Source organism: Anopheles bellator, chromosome 1 (genome assembly GCF_943735745.2).
Source record: "Anopheles bellator chromosome 1, idAnoBellAS_SP24_06.2, whole genome shotgun sequence".
Lineage (NCBI taxonomy): Eukaryota > Metazoa > Arthropoda > Insecta > Diptera > Culicidae > Anopheles > Anopheles bellator.
The window spans coordinates 37,034,184-37,036,940 of NC_071285.1; the positions used below are offsets into that span (position 1 = coordinate 37,034,184).

The following is a 2,757-nucleotide window of genomic DNA, read 5'->3' on the forward strand; positions in this document are numbered from 1 at the left end:
ATGTGGCAGTTCTCACGGAGCCAACTGGTGTGCTTCGGTGTGGCGCTGTCTCTGGTACGTGGGCAGGTTGACGTCGGTACCGAGTGTGGAGTGCGCAGCTCAGGGACGAGAGGTTGGCCATTTCACGTCGGGTTGCAGGAAGCGGTGGGCGAAGAATGGCACTACTTCTGTGGGGCCACGATTGTCAGCGTATGGTTCGTGGTTGGTTCGGCCCACTGCGTCCAGGGGCGTCCGGTGGAGCAGGTATCGGTACGCTACGGTGCCTACAACCTGAGCAACCCCGACCAGGGAGGTCGCATTATTGTGGCGCAGATCTTCCCACATCCGGACTACCGTGCGCCAGATTTCAGCAACGACATAGCGTTGCTCGAGCTGCGAGATCCTCTACCTTTTGGTGAACTGGTTCAACCGGCCTGCCTTTGGCCAACTGTCGATGAGCAGCTGGAAGGAATCCGGGGTACCAGCGTGGGGTGGGGCATTGGACAGGGCAATGTCTACACGCCGGTGCTCGAAGTGGCCAACGTGACGGTGTGTCCCAAGCGAAGGTGTCTCGAACTGTTCACGGCCGAGCTGTTCGAAGCGAATCAGTTTTTCTGTGCGGGTAATGAGCGCGACCAGCTGCAGCTGATTTTCGGTCAGATTTTTAAATCCCGATTGCGGTTCCCATTCCTCAGTTACTCCGGTATGCAGCGGAAGCGGTGGCAGTGGATTCTACGTCAACGTCGATGGCCGCTACTATTTGCAGGGCATCACCACGTTCGGCACGTTGGCGAAGGGAATGTATCGGTGCGGCATCAACACCTTGGCCAGTTTGCTGAACGCAGCAAAGTACACAAATTGGATCGATCGAATCATTGCCAATGCAAGTTCTAACAACAAGGTCTAGCCGAAGACTTGTCTATTTCGTTCCTTAAGATTCGGCTGAGAGAGCAACATTTGCGTCCAAGAAAGAAAAGGAGAACGGGTAATCCGAAAAACCTTGTAATAGATGGTTAAAAGGGCCAATCAACCACTTTATCGAATAAAATAATCAACGGATTAACGAACGGGTTTCACTGGACTGTCGCCTCGAAAATTGAAAAAGTAACAGGAGAGCATATTCGGCAGGATTGTAACAGAATTCTATATTCCATTTTGTATTCTATAAACAATTTTTCAAAGATAAGTTGCAAACTAATTTTTTCTATCTGAAAGCATTTGCCTGATGTAAAAACAAGGTAATGTTGCCAGTAAAACATAAAGCTAGGGCCACACGAAGCGTTAAACCTAGCGTAATATTAATTTGTAATGCCGGATCGTTAACGCTTCGTGTGGCTGGCTAAAAATATAAAAACTATTTACAACGACATGTCAAACGTGTTTATATTCGTGTTTTTGGCCCAAGAAAATAAAAATCGAAAAGGTAAGTTGATTTCTGAATATTTTTTTATTTTTTCAACAAAAATATAGTTAAAATTCCCAAAACATCACAAATAATAACTTAGATTATCCTCTGTTTGTAAACAAAGCATTTGCAAACAGTGTTTACGCTCGGTGTTACGCTTGGTTTTACGTCTCCGTGGACGTATAAACTATTTTAAATAAGCGTATACGATTTGGCATTACACATTGGGGTCGTGTGGCCTTAACTTAATGTATAGGACAAAATTGGCAGCTAGAGCCATCAATCGACACAGTTCGGTTTCATAGTCTTAAATCTTAAATTTCACCTCTCACAAAGAAGACAATTAAATATTGGAAACTTGCTGGCAACTCTTTTAAAACTACGAACAGCTGCCTTTCACAAATTAGCAACCACATGGGCTGCCAATTGGCAGATTCCGCAACGGCAGAACTTCAGTGCTTTGAAGTGTGCTTTACAGTACCGCTTGTTTCACATATGGCACAACTTTAGCAACAGGCCCTCCAGTGGCCCAAATGGGTCATTCTCGACTTCCGATAGATCCGCCCCAGTCGCTCAAGATTACTCCCGGATCGGTACTTCGCTTTTATGGCACACATTAAATATCAATGAATAAACCCCGTTGGCCGAGCCACAAGTTGGGCGCCTCGGTCTCGGTCCCCGTCAGCCCTTTCAACGCGGCCTACCATAATAATGCGACTGCCTTTCTGGCCAAGGATTAGGGCAACGTCTAAGTATGCCCCCCGGGGGAATCGTCGAAAGCTGCGACAACACGACACGCGCCTAAGCTCCGCTCATCTCATAAAAGCACAAAAAGTGTACACCATTTCTGCTGCCGACTTGCTGTCAGCACGCGCACGGAGCACACATTTCAATAGCAAAACTCCTCGCCCGTCAGATCAGTGCCGTTCCCGCACTCGCCTGCGCCATTCCCGTGGCAGGAAAATCCGCTCACGACAAAGCGAACAAACTGTCGGCGGAAGTAGTTAGACTCCGGTACCGGAAACCAGGCGACGTCGTTGCGTTAGGCACGCATCGAGCGAACGATTGTGTCGCTTGAAAAGATTGATCGAATTAATACGGATTTGGATCCAACCGAGGCTTACGGCGTGTGAACTGAGAGCTGGCGAAAGGAGTAGACGTGCCGTGCGATGCTGTGGCAACCGAAGGAAACGAAGGATTCCGAACGGAAATATCATCGTATTCATTGGCAACCGGTTGACTTTGGCGGGCAATATGGCGCCGTTCTGATCCGGCCCGTGTCTTTCGGATCGGGTTCTGGGGGAAAATAAAGGACCACTCACCGAGCGCATAAGAAAATATGGAAATGGACTTTTGATTTCCAGCAATATGGC

At 48.2% G+C, this 2,757-nt stretch overlaps 1 protein-coding gene across 1 annotated transcript; it reads left to right on the forward strand.

Annotated features, from left to right (window-relative positions):
* On the forward strand, positions 1-886 carry LOC131215527 (ovochymase-2-like). The gene is made up of 2 exons (XM_058209916.1): positions 1-601; positions 675-886. Exons 1-2 carry the CDS (start codon positions 1-3, stop codon positions 884-886), a joined length of 813 nt encoding a protein of 270 aa, XP_058065899.1.
* The last annotated feature ends 1,871 nt before the right edge of the window (positions 887-2,757 follow it).

Bases quoted from the DNA above. Each gene is read 5' to 3' on its own strand.
- LOC131215527 (XM_058209916.1), top strand. From the start codon at position 1: ATGTGGCAGTTCTCACGGAGCCAACTGGTGTGCTTCGGTGTGGCGCTG. The intron at 602-674 runs GTAATGAGCGCG...CCCATTCCTCAG, and splicing joins GAATCAGTTTTTCTGTGCGG to TTACTCCGGTATGCAGCGGA.